Raw genomic sequence first — 18,455 nt, forward strand, 5'->3', positions numbered from 1 at the left:
ACTGTATAGAATTTAAGCAAAGTATCAGAATCCTTAAAAGGTCTTCCTTTGGCCCTTCTGTTGTTGAGGAACTACTACTCCCATCAGACCTCATTATTAGCAGTTCTGGTTATGGCAGGTGGGTGATGGGACCCAACAACACCACATAATTTTAACTCTAAAATCAGGAAAGTAAATAAAGAGGGAATTCCAGACAAGAAACAATCAGGGCCAGCTAATCACCTCCCAACAAAGGATTCCCCCATGCAGGACGCAGCCAAGCCTTGAAGCTGTAAGGCTATTCAGTTAATCAACGTGATCAATTGCAACATTCACACTTGCCTCAAACAGACAACAATTCTTTCTCCCACCCTGGACATTCCACAGATAGATAAACCTCACTTGCCTTGTTTTCAACAAAACTCGCAACCTCTGAGGATGGATGTCATAGATGTAGGTGAAACATCAGGAGAGAATGCTTCTGGAATATCGCCATACCGTCTGGAAAACTCTAAGCAACCCAACTATAGCACTATGATTCCACTCATCTGCCTTGACTACATCTTGTGAACACCTGGGTCTTTAGTTTGGTCAGAGCTAAATTTTCCTCCAGCAATGAATTAAAATATCCCCTCTTAAACTGCAAATTCAAGGATTCTGTAGGATGGAGCCAGAACAGTTATAGTGGAAACATAGTGCTGTAATTCTGTAGGATGAAAGAGGGTCCCCGAGGCCTGCTACTTTGCTAGCTCTGCCATATTAGATGCTACATTTGAGTTGTTCAAGGGGTAGCTTTGTAAGGTGTATTCATAACCGGATTGCATGGATGTTTTGTGAGTGACAGCTGGATATGTGAGATAACTTCATTGGCAGATATTGTGTTTGAGAGGGATATAAAAACTCTCGTCTGCAGTCACTCTTTCACACATGATTTGGGGCATTGTTCTTATTGGGATTTCAGAGAATTATCTGTCTTTAAAATAAAACTATGGTAAATCTGTTAAGATGCAACAATCATGAAAGAACAATAGCTTTGGATCGCAGGATAGAGGTATCATGCTTCTCTTACTCGGTTATTTGTTCTTTTAGGTAAGCTCTATGGCCGGGGGTCTACAGATGACAAAGGCCCAGTACTTGCTTGGCTGAACGCCATTGAAGCTTATCAAAAAACTAATCAGGTATCGTAGTGCATTCCATTAAACTTGCTTTGCTGGTAAAAAATTAAACTCTTGGCCTTTGTATCAAGCTACTATGGTTATCGGTAAAGATAAAAATTAAACCTGCTGAATTCGAAATAAGACCAAAGAGAGCTGATATAGTTTGCTTGCATGCTGAAGGTCAGGTTTTGTGGTTTTTTAATCATGATTTGCTTTTATCTTTTATACTCTATGGATTCAAGAGTACACTATTAAAACAAATAACCTGAATGCACGTCTCTCTGTTCTTATATTAATTGTTTGGCATTATTAATTATTTTTTTAGAAACTGTGCACTTTCTACACCATCCTGTGTTGTTTCTTCTATTTTCCTCTTTCTATTCTATTCCTTCTGTCACAATGTTCATTCATTTAGTCCCTTTTTACATGCTGATGGAAGGGCTTTTTCTCATTTAGTTTTTTAAAGGTTTTCATGCAAAGAAAAGATCCAATTTTCTTTGGTTAGGGAAATCTGCAACCTAGTGGCATCAAATGATATTGCAGTCTACAGAGTTATATTAACTAATAGACTTGTGCATGGATTTGGGGTGGTCAGTTCCTTTTGGCCAATCCGGCTTGGTCGGATGGTCGTAATGGCAAGGACCCATCCATCACGTTTTCCCATCCATAATGGGACCATGTGGCAGCCAATCGTGGCTCCTCCTCCCCTATTTGACATCACAAGACATGAAAAAAGGCTGCCGCATACTTCTTGCACTGGGTTTCCCTGTGAGCTCTGCCTGTTGGGCCAGTCGCAACTGAAGAACTTTGTGGCATGACTTACACAAGCTATGTCTGCTTCCTTAACCGCATTGCTGAAACCCAGGCTCCCTTGAAGGGAAAAAAGGAAAGGGTCCCATAAATGGAAAGGGGAATCTTGTAAATTCCACATTGCCACCAATAGGCCGGATCTAGCTGCATTTTTTTGGCTGCAGACCAAAAACGGTTATCCGGCTACCTGCCCATTTTCGGGAGGTGCGCAAAAACAGATACAGGGTTCTACTGGAATCTGGCCAGCAGAAATGGATCAATGTTCAGCCAAAATCCACAAGCCTATTAACTAAAGCCAAATAATGCTGCATATTTTTGTGTTTACCACAGCTGGTAAATCATCAGCAATTATAAGATGTATCAACCAGAAGGTTACAAGTTCGAAGCCCTGGGTGTGCATGAGCTGCTGACTGTCAGCCTAGCTCATTGTTTACCTAAGCAATTCAAAAAGAGCTTTAGTTGTGATTAGAGAAATTAGGTACCACTAAAAGTAGGGGCGAGGGGTGTTTTACGATGCCATAAAGAAAGAAGATCAGAAAATGCTGGGTGACCAAAAGGAAGGAGGAAGTCCTGACAGCTCTTCATCATAGATGATAGAGCAACAGCACCCCTGGACTCGAGCCCAACCTTCCATGGCACCAAAAACAGCTGGACACTGAGTTGAAACAAACCACCTCCTTCTGTTCTGTCTGTGTATTGTCTATTCAAAGCGGCATTGAATGTTTGCCATGTATGTGTACTGTGATTCACCCTGAGTCGCCTTTGGGGTGAGAAGGGTGGAATATAAATAAAGTGTTGTTGTTATTGTTATTATTGTTATTATTCTTATTATTCTTATTATTATTATTTATGGTTTTATGTCTCGGCATTGAATGTTTGCCGTATATATGTTGTGCTCCGCCCTGAGTCCTCTATGGAGCGAGAAAAGTGGAATATAAATGTTTTAAATAAATAAATAATACATTCCTAAGGATGCCTTAGCACGAATGTCAAGTTTCAGGTGGGCACCTATGTTATCTTTTACTATTTATCAGAAGTATCTAAAATTTTGTCATCATAGTACAACAGTTTACAAAGAGCATGATGTATTCTACTTAACATGTTTCCATCCTAAAATTCAAGACACAGAAGTAGAAGAATAAGGGGAGCGATGAATAAAACAAGCAAATATAGGTACCAGTCTACCTGAATGTATCTTGACAAGGGGAATAGTCACTGAAAGGTTCAGATTTGAGACATGACATACCTTATGAACGGGAAAAACACTTATACTCCTGTGATAATTGTTTTCTGTTCCTGCAGGAAATTCCAGTTAATGTCAAGTTTTGCCTAGAAGGTATGGAGGAGTCTGGCTCTGAAGGCCTGGATGACTTGATCTTTGCACAAAAGGATGCTTTCTTCAAAGATGTGGACTACATTTGCATCTCTGATAATTACTGGCTAGGGAAGAAGAAACCCTGCATCACCTACGGTCTCAGGGGCATCTGCTATTACTTCATAGAGGTAACTCACCAAAAAACAAAGCACTACTGTTGGAGAAGCCAGGACAAGAACTGGGACAGTACTTGCAACTTTACATAAGAATCTCTTTTCCATAAAAGGTCAGGTCATTTTTGAGCAAGGGAAAATAGGAAATAATAAGTAGATTTTCTGAAACAAAAAAAAAAAAAACAGATCCATCTACAGAGATTTGTACCAACTACTTAACTTTGACACTGAAAGTGTTCTGAAAGAATAAGTCAGTAGAAGGCATGGTTTCTGACTATTCATGAAATGTGTTTTTGTTTGCTTAAAGGTGGAATGCAGTGACAAAGACCTTCATTCTGGAGTGTATGGTGGCTCCGTGCATGAGGCTATGACAGATCTCATTTCTTTGATGGGTAAGGCCTATGTTTTCTAGTTCTGGTTTCAAATGGGAATGGGAATCTTCAAGATCCTGGGACAGAAGCAGTAATATATACTTAGTTCAAAGGTGTTGAGTTCCCACACTCAAGCTGAAAACCTAGGATAATAACAAGGTTAACAATTGACAGACCAGCTAGAATCTTAATGAGAGGGCAAAGATCTGTGTGTTGGGCAGAGTTTATCGAATCTCTTCTGCATCTAGACGACATGCACAAGGCACAGTGAAAAGGTTTCATCTAATTCTGCTTAGGTTTATGCTGAATGTTGGCTCGGTTTGCACTCACTGTGTGGCCCCCAGGTTGCTCCTCAGATCTCACTAGCTGCATTATTATTATTATTTTACTGACACAAAAACACAGTATGTCACAGCAAACGAGACCTATATGCTGGATTTCGTATCACAAAATCACAAGTCGAACACTTCCCAAGTGTCTTGGATTTGTGATGTATTTTTGAATGATGCATGCAGATCCAAGTAAGGTGGCCTTTTGCAGTTGACAGATTGTGATTTTGTCAGTGTTTATCATGGGTGCCACCTTGTCGTGATGGGGGGCTTAACTGCTCCGAGGATGCTGAGAGCTGTGCTGGCGGTAGTGTAAATACCAGCAGGTCCAACCAAGATCTCAACTGAGGAGTGGAACCAAGAGCACCTAACCCATTAGCACTATGGAGAAACAAACCAAATCAAAGTCTATACTGGCTCGGTCGATGCCCAGGGTAAAAAGGACCGCGGTGGATGCTGCTGATTCTGGATATCCATCAACAAGTGGGCTACAGGATCAAAATACAAATGAACAATCACAGAAGCATCTGAAATATACAATGCCAGAAAACTGCACTATTAATAATAATAATAATAATAATAATAATAATAATAATATCCCACCCCCTCTCCCCGAAGGAACTTGGAGCGGCTTACAACAATTCATAAATACAGAAAACAATATAAACAATAAACAAAAACAACAGTAAACAAGTGTTCAGAAAAGAAGTCAGGCTTGCACATGTAAAAAGGGATGGTGCACTTACATCCTTAACTTGGCCTGGTAAGCTTCTTTTGTCTCAGTTTATCACTGTAGTTATATCTTCCTTACACTACTCTGTAGTGATACTAAAAGCATGCCTCCCCTTGGACTCACGTCTCCCTTTGACATTTCTTCAGCTGAGCTTTTGAAGCCCAGGAGCCATAACTTGAATCTGAGTTCTTGGGTTGTGGGCTTTTGTCCTCTTTTTCATTTCACCTGCTGAGTTGGTCCTGACTTCTTGAACTTTTTCTACCTATTTGCAAGGCTTGCTAAACTTTTTGTGGAGTACAGTTTGTGCATTTTCTGTCAAATCCACTGTTAACATGGCACTGTAAACATGGCATGTCATTGCTAACAGATTTTTGCAAATGGGTGTCATTCAGAAATCTTTTATTACTGCCCATTTTTGTGACCCCCAACATTGAGCTGAGGGATCAAGACCCACAGTTTAAAAAGCAGTGGTCTAGACTATGTTATAATTTCTTTAAGTTTATTTATCTGTTCAAAGCCTTTCTACAGACTATGCCTAAAAGGTATATATGAAGTAGCCTTGTGTATTTCGGCTGAACCTTGATCTGTTTCTGTTGGCTAGATTCCAATAGACCCTCACAATCGTTTTCGTGTGCCACCCAAAAGTGGGTGCATAGCCTGATAGCCATTTTCGGCCTGTAGTTGAAAAATACGGCTAGATCTGACCCATTGGCAGCAATGGGGAACTGACAAGGTTCCCCTTTCCATTCCTGGGACCCCTTTCCTTTATTAAGTTCAAGGGGAGCCTTGGTTTCAGCAATAGCATTAAGGAAGCACCCTTCCATGGACCTTGTACATTGGGGAGTCACTATGTCATCCTTTTAGCCATTTGGATCACTCCTTAATCTTGCCTGTAAGAAAAACGATGTGGTTTACAGTTTCACCAAATCTTTCTTGGCTCTGAAAAAGAAAAAAGAAAGGTCACTGTTACTTAAATCTCTAAAATCATGTACACCCAGACAATTGTGTGTGAGAAGGAAACTTTAGACTATTCTAGCAGCAGTAAATCATCATCTTCTAGAAATTAATAACTAGAAACATGTGGTTGAGCAACACCAAGCAATTCCTTGGAAGTAATGTAGACAGATTAATCTCTTGAGCAAGCAGTTAAAGTAAAAGGTGTGTGGGTGATCATTACCTTTGAACCTGGGGCAAGTTGTGGTGTGAAAGAGTTTTTTAAATTGGGGAAGGAGAGTCAGGGTTGTTATTCTCCCACTGATACCATAGATGAGTGTGCAGCATACAAGGTACAAATAGAACAAAGTAGGCAACTCTGCTTGCTTGCCAATTTTCTGCCCTGGGGATCTTCCAGGGACCAAAAGGGCTGACAAAATGCTTAAAAATACATTTGAAAAAAATGACCAGAAGTCCAATTTAGTTTTGAAACCAGGAGCTCTCTCACACTACACTATTACACTACATTATGGATGTATCTACACTGTAGAATTCATGCAGTTTGATTTTACTTTAACTACCATGGCTCAAAGCTATGGAAGAATGGGATCTGTGATTTAGCGAGTCACCAGCATTCTTTGGCAGAGAAAGCTGAAAACCTTGTAAAACTACAACTCTCAAAATTCTGTAGAATTGAGCCGTGACAATTTAAGTGGTGTGAAACTGCATTAATTCTACAGTGTAGATGCATCCAATGATTCCACTTTAACAGCCATGATTCCATCCTGTGGAGTCCTGGGCTTGAAAGTTTGCAAAGGGACATTTTGAATTTTCAACCATTCTTGCATCTCCCCCAAACTATAAGTTCCAGGATTTCATAGAGTAGAACCTGTGCAGTTAACGTGATATAACTTTATTTTATGAAAGGGCCCAGGTATGTGTTGTTTAAAATGGCAAATCGTGTTGAAAGCTGCTGTGTATTTAAAAGGTGAATTGCCACATCTGAAAGCTTGCAGGAGAGGTAATCATTCATCTTTTTTGGTCAAAATGTGGTTGGTCCAACTTCCTTGGAAGTAATGTAGACAGAATAATCTCTTAAGCAAGCAGTTAAAGTAAAAGGTGTACATTACGTACATGCAAATGTTCCTTGCAACATAAAGGTCCTACAGTGCTTGCTATTGACAGAAGAGTGTTCAGTGACTGTTTATTTTAAATTTGCTTAAGGTATTAAAACAGCCTGAAAAAAAGAACGTTGGCTCTTGATCCGTGTCCAGTTGATATGCAGATGGTAGTGCACCACTTTTTCTAAATTCATCATCACCTTCCCACCATTACCACTTGAGTTACCATTGAAATACATGGAGTGTTTCACAAAACTGAGATGTGTAGGAGTACCAGCAACATGCATTTGAATGTTTCTGGCTATTCTGTCTGCCTCTTAATAATGCCTTACTTCTTCATGCAGCATCCTTAGTGGATAAGAAAGGAAAGATCCTCATTCCTGGTATTTACAATGCAGTGACTGCTGTCACAGACGACGAGCATGAACTTTATGACAAAATTGACTTCGATTTGGCAGAGTATGCAAAGGATGTTGGAGCAACACGGCTTCTGCATGAGACAAAGGTGTGATGCCTCTTCTTCTGTCTTGGGAGACTTGGACTTGGTCCTTTAGAAGTGCACTTCTTCTGTACCAATGATTCCCAAATGTTGAGATGCTTTGGGGTTCGAATCCCAGAATTCTTGGTTGTGAGTCAAATTGGCTGGAGCTTCTAGAAGTTGTAGTCTAAAACACCTGGAGCACCAAAGTTTGGGAACCAGTGCTCTATATGGACACAGAAGTAAAACAATACAGGTTGGATACCCCTTATCTGGAATTTCAAAATCCAAAATTTTCCACATGGGTGACTGAAATACTGACACCTTTGCTTCCTCGTGGTTTGATATAAAAACAAACTTTGTTCATGCACAAAAATATTGTGTGTAACCTTTTGCCTGTGTATGAATGATGTATATGGAACATAAATTAATTTCATGTTTTGTCCTTGGTCCCATCTCCAAGATATCTCATTATGTACATGCAAATGTTCCAAAATATGGAAGACTTCAAATCCCAAGTGTTTTGGATAAGAAATACTTAACTTATATTTGTTTTGGCATTCTGGTTACCTTCTGTCAAGTATTGTGATATTTGTGTTGTTCAGGGGATTGAATTGGACAACAACATTAATTTGGTCAGTGATATTGTATTTCCAATAATTTGAATAATTTCTGAAACCAGTGCCATCCTCCCTTTTCTAAAAAAAAGCAATGTCTTTGTACATTGAACTATCAGAAGACATAGGTGTCAGTACCTTAACCACACATGTGGACAATTTTGAGTATTTTGTAGTTCTGGGTAAGTGATGTTCAACCTGTAATAACAAAAAATCCACTCAGAACAAACAATATGAAACCCGATGAACTTGTGTTGAGTTAACCCAAGAGATTTTTGAAATAAGATTTTTGTAGTAGGATGGACTCCACGAAGCCTTTCCATCCCTCCTGATGGGATGAAACCATTGGACACATTCCAATATATGTACAATTTGATATACATTCATTCTGGCTATGAGAAGGAATTTACATATCTTATTTTAATTTACTTTATAGAAAGATATCCTAATGCATAGGTGGCGATACCCCTCCCTATCGCTCCATGGGATAGAAGGCGCTTTCTCCGGATCGGGTGCAAAAACCGTGATTCCTCGGAAAGTGATTGGAAAATTTTCTATCAGATTGGTGCCAGACATGACTCCAGAAACTGTAACCCAGCAGGTATGTGTCACAGATGGTGAAAAAGCTCATTCAGCTCAGCAGGATTCAAAAAGTTGGTAATCTCCTGCAGAGACAGAACCTAAGTTTTAGGCTGGTCTAGGATTAATCAAACCAGGGGCACAACTATTTTTAAAAACACATTTTTAAATATAAGCGAAAGACAAAAATGGGAAGGAGGAGAAAAGGAAGGAGAATTTGTATAGTCTTCTAAAATGAAAATGGGTTTTATATAGCAGATATACTAGTTGGCTCTAAAATGGCCATACATTGGGTCCTGCATCTAGTGCAGTACTATCCACTCTGATTGTCAACAACCTTGGACTCATAGGTAAAGGCCTCCAAAATCATTGGTAGTCTAACCTTCTAACTTTTGGGAAACTACAGAGCAGCTGCGTGGGGAGTGCAATCTTAGAACCACTTCACATTTTGTACAATGGAGCTGCAGTGCCTACTCTGTACACAATGTGAAGTGTATGAACGTTTTATTATTTCTGTTTTCTTCCGGGTTTTATTTAATATGCGCTTTATAAAGAACAGGGTGCAAAGGAAGTGTTAGAGCATAAATTGAAGTACACGTTACTTCCTGGAACAGTGGTGCACAAGGAACCATGGGTCACCTGGAGAGCTGTAGAATGAATATGTCACACTTGCCTCATACTTCTAGAATATGTTGCAGAGTAAACTCCATTGTTGTAAATTGCAAGATAGCCTAGAAGATTGATCTGTTTTCTGTAATCTTTTCTTGATTGTGTTGCCAGAAGACTCCATTGGACTTTAACTCCCTCCACCCCCCCCCACCCCCCCAAACAGACACACAGAGACAACACACACTCACACGCAGCTCCTCCTTGCTAATTTTGGCAGGGTTTTCTTTAACTGAGAAAGGGCTCTTGTGCCAGTTTCTGTTCTCACTTATTCACTCCCAAGCTGTTCTTCCATGGGAGATGTGGTTCTTTTTTTTCAAAACTGCAAGTGACCATAAGCTACTTCGGATCTGGAAAAAGATTCTCTCTTGCATATAAAATAATTTGGCAAGAAGGAGGATTCTCTAGAGGCTGTTCTCCACACATCCTTACAGGGCATGAGAAGTATTTTTAAAGGAATTGTGAAGAGATGGTAGACAGACAGCAACCCTGTTTAGCCTGTCTTAGAGGTTTCTAAGATGCATGAAAACTTTTTTTGTTCGTGAGGTAGAAGATTTGGGGGAATCTCAGGACTGTGAAAATATGTATGGGGCAAAGAGAAGACTACAAGCTTGATTAAATGTGGCCCACTCTAGTTTTAACTGATCTTATTATCTTTTCTTGACATATAAGAGAGCAGTCCAGTGACAGAGCTGTAGATCAACCCTGAATATCCTACATGGATACTGACTTGCAAAGTGGGGGTTGCTGCCATTGCTGTAGAGACAGGCCATTATGGGCGAAGCTGTTCCTTCAAACTACGTGATTAATGTAATTGGCAAATAAAATATTTGTGTATGCATAATTCTAGGTTTGCCTATGCTCTGAAAAAGAGGTGAGCTTCACAACTGATGGACAGTTTAGAGTTTGCTATTTAGAGTTGAATTATTGGAGGTGGGGGGGGGGCAACTCTCATTCCGTTCAAGGTTTGCCTCTTCCTGAAAGCCTTAACTGGTAGTCTTGTGCATTTGTATAGAATCACTATCCGTTTCTGTTTGTTTCATTCATAAGGCCCCGTTTTCGTTTTCAAGTGCCTCTCCCAAAAAGGGCGCCTTTCTGAATAAGCTTTTTCAGCCCAGGTCCAAAAAAATGAATATTTCTGTCCCATTGGCAGCAATGGGCAGACTCCCCATGCTCACCTTCCTCTTAGTTTTAGACACTGGCAGTTGTGGGTGCTTCCTGGGCCTGCACACCGCACATGCACCCTCTGTCCAAAGAGTGTGTGTGTGTGGTTTGCAGGCCCAAAGTGTCCATGCCTGCCAGGGCCTGCAGCCAAGTGCCAAAAACCAAACAACCAAACGGTTACTGTTCCCAATTTCCTTTTGTTTCACTGATATTTCTGTACCGGAGGGGGGGCGGGGGATGGGTACCATTGCGTGCCATCTGAATGAAGCAAATTGTATGAAAACACAAATTAAACAGCTGAAACGGTTACCAGGCCAATGTCTATTAATAATAATGATGGTGGTGGTGGTAATAATAATAATTATCTTTATTTATATCCTGCCACCATCTCCCCAAAGGGGACTAGGGGTGGCTTACATGAGGCCAAGCCCGGAAATACATTACAACAAAATAAAACCAAAACACAAAAGAAACATTGCAATAAAATAAACAAAACATAAGAATACAATAAAATAATGCAAAATACAGTAATAGATAAATCGCAATCACAGTGAGCGGGCCACATGTACACGGTAAAATGATAAAAACTCAGGATGAGATAGAAATAAAACGAAAATATTTGTGAAGGAAAAACTCATTGGAAAACGGAGTAATGGAGACAGACCTTCAAACAGGCAGGGGGAAGTACAGTGGGGACAGACATTATGGAGTCTGTGGTGATTATCATCTTCATCTTCCATTTACTTATTTTTTTGTTACAGGTTCAAGATTACTTGTCCAAAAAGTTTGCTGAACTGCAGAGCCCCAATAAATTCAAAGTGTACCTCGGCCATGGTGGGAAGCCTTGGGTGTCAGATTTCAATCATCCTCACTATATGGCCGGCAGAAGAGCCATGAAAACAGGTCAGTTGTCTTTCTTGAGATCTCAATCCCTTGATAGAAATGCCCTAAAGGAAGGTGCTTCAGTTGTTAAAATTCAGTGGCACAGTGGGTTAAATTGCTAGCTGCTGAACTTGCTGACTGAACAGTGGGCGGTTCGAATCTGGGGAGCAGGGTGAACTCCTGCTGTTAGCCCCAGCTTCTGCCAACCTAGCATTGAAAACATGCAAATGTGAGTAGATCAATAGGTACCGTATCTGCAAGAAGGTAACGGCGTTCCATGTAGCCATGCTGGCCATATGACCTAGGAGATGTCTACAGACAATGCCAGCTCTTCGGCTTAGAAATGGAGATGAGCTCCACGCCCCCCCCCCCCGAGTCAGACACAACTAAACTTAATGTCAGGGCAAACCTTTACCTTTATTTTACTGTGTTATAGAAGTATAAGTTACAGAAGGTGAAAATAGTGTTTATGTTCTTCCCCTGAAGTATTTGGTGTGGAGCCAGACTTGACAAGAGAAGGAGGGAGCATCCCAGTCACCCTGACCTTCCAGGAAGCAACTGGCAAAAATGTGATGCTTCTGCCTGTTGGCTCTGCAGATGATGGAGCCCATTCCCAGAATGAGAAACTCAACAGGTAAGGCACATTGCATAGAGAGAAAGAAGCATGAACTGCTGGGAATCTGTAAATGCATCTTTCCATTCCTAAGGGAGGATGTGTGGAATAATCCTGTCTCTGTCCTCATGTCCTCAAAGTTTGAAAAAGTTAGTTTTTGGATGATGACTCACAGCATTGTCCAGCTGGCATTCTGAAAGCTATCATCCCAAAAGGGCAACCTTTCCAAGCCCTGACGGTTGCACAGACATATATGCCCTTATTCATTAGTTACTTTCACCTTTTGTTCCCTTTTTGCCACTCTCTAATTCTGACTCTCCAGCACAATTCCCTAATTCTATCTCTCATTTGTTTCATAGCAAGTTATTTTCAGCTATTATTCAACTCTTTTTTCTTTTATGCCCCAGCTAACCTCTTTCACATGTAAATCATCATTCATTTTTTATCCTTTCACATTCACCTTGAACTCCTACTTAAACCTGACTCATCTTACACGATTATAGTGTTTTGGTTTGTGAAAGCTTCTGGCGTTTGCAGTTTTAAAAGAATTTTTTACCAAACAGCTCTAGTGTCTTACTAAACTACATGTCCCAACAGTTTTACGGGATGCAGACATGGCAATTAAAGTGTTGTCAAAGTGCTTTAATTATGTAGTGTGAAAGGGAGCCGTAGCAACACCTGTTATTACAGGTTGAGGATCCCTTATCCAGAATTCCAAAATATGAAATACTTCTAAATCCAAAATTGTCTGCATGGGTGGCTGAGATAATAACACCTTTGCTTTCTGATAGTTCAAAGTACCCAACCTATGTTTTCATGAGCAATATTATTTAAAACGTTTTGCATAAATTTACCTTCAGTGTATAGGATATATGTGAAACCTCAGCAACTTTCATGTTCAGGCTTGGGGACATCTCCAAGATATCTCTTTATGCAAGTCAGAAAATGCAAAAATACAAAACATTTTTCCAGGCTGTACTGCCATGTTCCAGAAGCATTTTTTCCTGATGTGAAACCATGAAAATGAACAAAATCTGGCTACCAGTATTTTTTTTTAAAAAAAAACCTCTAAAATCAGGGCAGTAAATGGAGAAAAACACTAAGAAAACAAGGGAATTACAGATAAGAATCACGGTCGCCAATTGCAACATTCACACCTGCCTCAAACAGACAAGAGTTCTTTCTCCCACCCTGGACATTCCACACATAGATAAACCTCACTTGCCTAGTTTCCAACAGAGCTCACAACCTCTGAGGATGTCTGCCATAGATATGGGTGAAATGTCAGGAGAGAATGCTTCTGGAGCATGGCCATAAAGCCCAGAAAACTCACAGCAACCTAGTGATTCCGGCTATGAAAGCCTTCAACAACACATCAAAACACTTTGGGTTCCCAGCATTTTGTACAAGGGATGTTCACCTATAGTACTAAGTAAATAATGCTGAATCTTCCACCTTTACGCTCAAGTATAGTGTGGTTACCCAGGACCAGTTTAGGGATAACAGCAATGTATACCCACTGAGTTTGCAATCCTCATTTAATCTAATGGTTAACTTTGTTTGCCCACATTAATCCCACATTTTTCTTTTCCAGGTACAACTACATTCAAGGTGTCAAACTGTTGGGCGCATACCTCCACGAAGTTGCTTTGTTGAAGCACTGAATCCGAACCTTCCCTTTTGCAAATGAAGTTGCTTTGGGGACGTGGAAGTTCCTTGGAGTCCTTCCTTGCACCTTTTTAGAAGTGCACTATTCTCGCTCCCTCTTCTGTCAGACAAATTTACACTGAAATGCTTGGCAAAATACTTTTGAACTCTCTAATGAGCACTTTATGTGAACAGATCCCTGATTTTTTATATTTTGAAAATAAAATAAAAGGAACTAGTGTGCTCACTTGCAAGCACTGCTACAGTACTGTTAACTCCCTAATCTTTAATTCATTGCCAGTTATTCTGGTTAGAAGGGAGTGAGAGACGGGACAGAAGTCTAATATTTTTTTTCTTCATAATCTCATGTACATGGTAGCAAATGTCAACGCGAGTCTCCTTCTTATGCTCCTGTTTTTTGTTTAGCCATCTTCAATTTCTCACATTAAGCTGCACCAAGACAGAATCGGAGGCCAGCATCCAAATCTTTTGCTTGTGGGGAAAAGTGCATTCTTGTCACACATTTGGATAAAGCAACACAATCCTCTTCAAAAGTTTAAAATGAACTGGAAGTAACTAGTCGTTATGGTAGCCTATGCCTTCCATTTTCTCCTTCCATTTTCACCTTGACAATTTGTTTTCTGACTTCAGGCTTCTCTCATCTGTTGAGCAACCTCCAGAGACCATGCTCGATATTGCATATCTTTGTTTCTTAAAAAACAAACTGATTTTTTTTTCTAACTGCTCTTTGTATTTCATGTGGAAAGCTGCTAAATAAATATAACTCTGGCTCAATCGATCTGGTGGTAACTATCACTAAGGGAGGGGGTTTGGGTAGATGGTTGGTACATCGCAGTTAGATATAGAACATTGCAAAATCCTTCAGGAAGCAATGGCTCTCCAGCAAGGGTCCTCAAACTGAGTTGCTGTGTGTGTTCTGGGCTGTATGGCCGTGTTCCAGTAGCATTCTCTCCTGACGTCTTGCCCACAACTATGGCAGACATCCTCAGAGGGTGTAAAGTCTGTTGGAAACTAGGCAAGTGAGGTTTATATATCTGGAATGTCCAGGGTGGGAGAGAGAACTCCTGTCTGTTTGAGGCAAGTGCGAAAGTTGCAATTGGCCACCTCAATTAGCATTGAATGGCCTTGCAGCTTCGAAGCTTGGGTGATTACTGCCCAGGGAATCCTTTGTTAGGAGGTGTTAGCTGGCTCTGATTGTTTGCTGTCTGGAATTCCCCTGTTTTTTCAGTGTTGCTCCTTAGTTGCTGTCCTGATTTTAGAGTGTTTTAATACTGGTAGCCAAATTTTGTTTATTTCATGGTTTTCTCCTTTCTGTAGAAATGGTCCAAATGCTTGTGGATTTCAGTGGCTTCTCTGTGTAGTCTGACATGGTGGTTGTTAAGAGTTGTCCAGCATTTCTGTGTTCTCAAATAATATGCTGTGTCCAGGTTGGTTCTTCGGATTCTCTGCTATGTCTGACTTCCCTGGTTGAAGTAGTCTGCAGTGCCTTTCATGTTCCTTGATTCGTGTTTGGGCGCTGTGTTTGGTGGTCCCTATATAGACTTATCCACAGCTGCATGGTATACGGTAGACTCCTGCAGAGGTAAAAGGATCTCTCTTAGCCTTTGCTGAATGTAGCATTTGTTGGATTTTCTTAGTGCGTCTGTAGATATTTTATTGTTTGTGTCTCTTCATCAGCTTACCTATGTACTCAGTGGTTCCCTTGATTTATGGTAAGAACATTTTTTGTCTGGGTGAATCTTTGTCTTGACTCTCATGGATTATTCTTGGTCTTGCAGCTCTTCTTATGTCTGTGGTGGAGTATCAATTGGCCTGTAGAGCCCAGTTTAGGTGGTTCAGTTCACCTTGGAGGAGGTGGGGTTCACAGATTCTTTTTGCACAGTCTGCCAGGACTTTTATTTTGCTTCTTTTTTGGCTTGGGTAATGGTTGGAGTTTTTATGTAGGTATCTATCCATTTTAAACAGAAGGGTGAGTTCACAGTTCCTCAGACTATAGTTTGAAAAAAAAACATGAATGAATTCCTATGCACACTGCACATACCTTATTTGTAGTGCCACAAACCATGGAAGAACAATGCAATATTTAAAATGAAGTACAATTTTTACCAACAAAAACTTACCAGTGTCTCAATGGGAAACGTGGGCCTGCTTTTGGCTGAGAGAGTCAAGTTAATTAGGACTATTGTTGTGTGCCTTCATGTTGTTTCAATCTCAGAGCAATCCTAAGTCTAAAGCTTAGGGCGGATGATGGGTAAATTATCTTGGAGGGTTGTAACTGGCCTGCAGACCTTAGTTTGGGGACCCCCACTCTAAAGCAATAGTTTTCAACCTTTGGTTTTCCTTCTGTTTAAGACTTTTGACTCCCAGTATACCTGATTATAGGCCACATTGGTTGGTACTTGTACAATTTGGTCCAAAGCACTTAGAAGGTCAAAGTTTGAGGGAAGAGAGATGGTGTCTATGTTTAGACATGTTTTAATTTGACCAGAAGAAACTAAAAATCTTGAATTTGTGCATTGCATCCTCTCCTCTTTTCCAATACATTTTAAGAAGTTTGAAAGGTATAACTTTTCAAATTAAATTACTGGTTTCTTAGATACCCCCAGTGGCACCGCTGGTTAAACTGCCAAGCTGCCGAACTTGCAGACCGAAAGGTTGGTGGTTTGAATCTGGGAGCGGCATGAGCTTCCGCTATTAGCCCCAGCTTCTGCCAACCTAGCAATTCGAAAACATGAAAATTTGAATAGATCAATAGGTATCACTCCAGTGGGAGGTCAACGGCACTCCATGCAGTCATGCTGGCCACATGACCTCAGAGGTATCTATGAACAATGCCGGTTCTTCGTCTTAGAAATGGAGATGAGCACCACCCCCCCGAGAGTCGGACTCAACTAGACTTAATGTGAAGGGGAAACCTTTACCTATTGCACTTGAGCCCTTGCTCTGATTAACGTAACTATGCTTTATTCAGACAAACTAGTTTCATAGCCCAGGATTTGAAGCTGGCTTTTTTCAGACCAGCTAGAATTGAGTTTCACCACAGCTTATTGATTTAGACAAAACAACATGCTATCTTAAACATGTCAACTAAAGCTTTTGATCTGCCCCTGGTCCTGGAGGAAGAAAAGGAAAGAAACTGTTGTTGATCAGGTTTTATTCCAGCTTTATGTAAACTGGTACATAGGTTCCCATCTACACTAGCCATTTAATGCAGTTCGAAGCTAGCTTCAAACTGTTGCAGCCAGACAACAAACTCCCACAAAAGTTTGCAAAAGAAAACCCTTAATATGCATCAGTGTTGTGTGGTTTGTGTTATCACCATCCAGGTCTCAAAACTGGTCCCAGGATTTCTTACGTTATGATCTGAACAGCGAAATCACTTTCTTCAATACCAGTTTGAAATTGCATTGAATGGTCAGTGTAAACTCATGGGAAGCAGCCTGTTGCTAAATTAAACTATTGGTTCACATGGCTCAGAACTGTCAATTCTGGCTGGCAGTGATTCTCTTGAGTTCCAAGCATATTCCTGTCCTATTTATATTCAGAAAACTCCCATACAGCTCCTGAACAGTCTTTGCCTTTTTTGAAATGAAATGAGACTCTGTTAGTGTATTTAAAATGGTCTGGTGATCTCAAATTCTGTTGAACATTATCTCTGAAAATTGGTTATTCTGAGGCTGATGGGAATTGATGTCCAAGACATTTATGATCACAGCTGAATGTTAATTATTTAGAGGGAAAGGGTTATAGCTGATATTTTACTAGTAAAAAGAATTAAATATATTTGTGTGTTTACATTTACAACATTTCTGGTCTTTTTGTACCTGAATCTTTCTTCTCTTTGCTTTCTATTTTCACCCTATTCTTGATCTGCTCTCCACACGATTCAATAAAAATATTTTTGTTCACCTCTATAGTTACAACTCTATCTCTGCTAGCAGTGCAAAAGAGCTGTGAAAAAGAAGTCCAAGGTTGGATAAGCTATGCCCACCAGTTCTTGTAGGACTGCAACTTCCATAAGCTTTAACCAGTATTGTCAAAGGTGTTGTTGTGCGTTTTCAAGTCATTTCTGACCTAAGATGACACTAGAGCAAATGTATCATGACATTTTCCTGGCAAAATTTATTCAAAACTGCATTATTTTTGAGCTGAGAAAGTAACTTCCCAAGGTCTCACAATCATTTTCCATGACTGAAAGGAGATTCGAACCCTGGTCCCTTCAGAATCCTTATCCAAAACTCAAAACGCTATATCTTGCTGGCTCACTATAGCCAATGCTGAAGGTTAATAGGAACTGTAGACCAACGCCGTCTAAGTATATGTTTCCTCTTAATCCTGCTTTCTGACATCTGCAATGGAGATTTGTTTTCTTTTTATGCTATTACTAATGCTAGGAAAATGTAGGACAGATTCTTATGAATGTAATCTCAAGATAGACTTTGAGATGATGTTTGGGCCATGAGACTTGAATTTCAATTTGTGATTCATTCAAGGGACGGGTAGGGTTGTGGGCACAGAATGGAGCCAAGAAGAAAATAGGAGAGAGAAATCAGTGGTGGCAAATCTATTTCGCCACAACGCATAAGAAGCACAGTTTAGTTTTCTGTGGAATTACTCAGAATTAAGTCCCGCTGCAATAAGCCTGCAGAGTAAAGTCCACCTGAATGCCAGGCAGTGACTTTCTTAAAATGCTCTACTAAGTTCTATGCAGAGTAATCTATTTCTGTCTTGGACAAGGGCAGGAGCTTGTAGGCTGGATGGGACCTTTGCCATGAGTCAAATAAGATTTCTGTCATGGTTCAACATTTCAGAAAGTTAACTTGCAGAGATGTAACATTCAAAGATGTTTCTTCTTACTATACAAAGA

At 40.3% G+C, this 18,455-nt stretch overlaps 1 protein-coding gene across 2 annotated transcripts in view; it reads left to right on the forward strand.

The window, feature by feature from the left end:
- The window catches only part of CNDP2 (carnosine dipeptidase 2), a 34,299-nt gene extending 19,937 nt beyond the window's left edge, over window positions 1–14,362 (forward strand). For both annotated transcript variants that reach the window (XM_060774980.2, XM_060774979.2), the window contains exons 5-12: window positions 1,069–1,157; window positions 3,249–3,449; window positions 3,742–3,826; window positions 7,266–7,426; window positions 8,453–8,617; window positions 11,187–11,328; window positions 11,794–11,941; window positions 13,515–14,362. In XM_060774980.2, coding sequence (XP_060630963.2) covers window positions 1,069–1,157; window positions 3,249–3,449; window positions 3,742–3,826; window positions 7,266–7,426; window positions 8,453–8,617; window positions 11,187–11,328; window positions 11,794–11,941; window positions 13,515–13,584 — 1,061 coding nt within the window. In that variant the 3' untranslated portion in view covers window positions 13,585–14,362. The remainder of the gene's footprint in view (window positions 1–1,068; window positions 1,158–3,248; window positions 3,450–3,741; window positions 3,827–7,265; window positions 7,427–8,452; window positions 8,618–11,186; window positions 11,329–11,793; window positions 11,942–13,514) is intronic.
- The last annotated feature ends 4,093 nt before the right edge of the window (window positions 14,363–18,455 follow it).

This window comes from Anolis sagrei, chromosome 4 (assembly GCF_037176765.1).
Source record: "Anolis sagrei isolate rAnoSag1 chromosome 4, rAnoSag1.mat, whole genome shotgun sequence".
Classification (NCBI taxonomy): domain Eukaryota; kingdom Metazoa; phylum Chordata; class Lepidosauria; order Squamata; family Dactyloidae; genus Anolis; species Anolis sagrei.